Genomic DNA, 1,175 nt, shown 5'->3' on the forward strand with positions numbered 1-1,175 from the left:
TTTTTTTTTTTTTTTTTTTTTTTTTTTTTTTTTTGGTTTGTCTTACTAATCGGACGCTTTCTCTGTAGTCAGAATGAGATCTGTTGAGCCTATCGGTGTATGTGGTGAACTTGCTTCCTCTGGGTGGAATGTGGCCATCAGCACATAGAATCAGGGCTGCCGTGATCCTCCCTGGAGGGATGGGGGGTCTACACAGCTCATGGGGCTTTTGGGGTGCAGGAGCCCTCATGGCCACCCTCTCTGAGGTCACTCTGTCCTGCAGGGTAACAGAAGGAGTAAGCAATGAACTAGGTTGGGAAATCGCTTGCAAGGTGCCCAGGGTGTTCTAGAGTTTCACATTTTCCAGGCATTGTCCATGTGGTGGGAAGGGCCCCCTGGGGGCATAAATAATTCCAATGGACTTATTGATAGATTGGAACAATAAAGTTGGACAGCATCTATTCCGCAGCAACTGGGCTGACAGGATGCTTCTTTACATCCCCCCCCCCCAAGAAAGTCACACGACAGTGGCAATGCTTCCATTACTCATACAGTAACTTCCAGAATAAATAATGTATCCTAGATTAATAGAGATATTCTCATAAACCCTAAAAAGTCAAGTAATTAAATTACCAAATGAAAGATTACATATGTATATGTTAAAGACTTCATAATACCATATTAAGGTAAATTATTGAAGGAATCACAACTACACACCAAAGCAATATTTCAAAAGATTTAATTGGCAGTTCATAGGCATCTAATTGTTAAAAATGGATGCTTTCAACAATATTATTAAGTGTAAGAGGTAAATTTTAAGTGACCAAATGCTCATTACTTAGCTAGCCCAATTTAGCTCATGCTATTTCTGTTTACACAGAAAAGTCTGCGGACGGGGGCAATTATGATCAACTGGAAAAATAAGCCTAACAAAGCTCTCAAGAGGAAAAAGCAAGCAAATCAAATCCCTGCCACACAGCTCCAGCTGCCAGAGTCCCTTACCTGGCAGAATTTATTGGTCCCAAATAAGCCTCTTCTTTTCTAAAAAAAGTAAAAGTTAGAAGTAACCACCTGGCACTTTGAGAAGAATGTGCACATTTACATGCATTGACATGTTTTAGAAACCCGTTTCTCATTGGACATAGTACTACCGGAGGATCCAGCAGTACCTCTTCTGGGCATATATCCAGAAGATG

General features: G+C 40.9%; 1 protein-coding gene across 9 annotated transcripts in view; it reads right to left on the bottom strand.

Moving 5' to 3' along the window:
* Positions 1 to 1,175, bottom strand: part of Znf385b (zinc finger protein 385B) — a 306,268-nt gene that overhangs the window by 69,280 nt on the left and 235,813 nt on the right. For 6 of the 9 annotated variants that reach the window (XM_029537101.1, XM_029537098.1, XM_029537097.1 and 3 more), the window contains exon 3: positions 982 to 1,020. The exons of the other annotated variants lie outside the window; for them this stretch is intronic. In XM_029537101.1, the coding sequence (XP_029392961.1) occupies positions 982 to 1,020 (39 nt within the window). The remainder of the gene's footprint in view (positions 1 to 981; positions 1,021 to 1,175) is intronic. 9 annotated transcript variants of the gene reach the window in all.

The sequence above is a fragment of the Mus pahari genome, chromosome 3, assembly GCF_900095145.1.
Source record: "Mus pahari chromosome 3, PAHARI_EIJ_v1.1, whole genome shotgun sequence".
In the NCBI taxonomy this organism is placed as follows: Eukaryota; Metazoa; Chordata; class Mammalia; order Rodentia; family Muridae; genus Mus; species Mus pahari.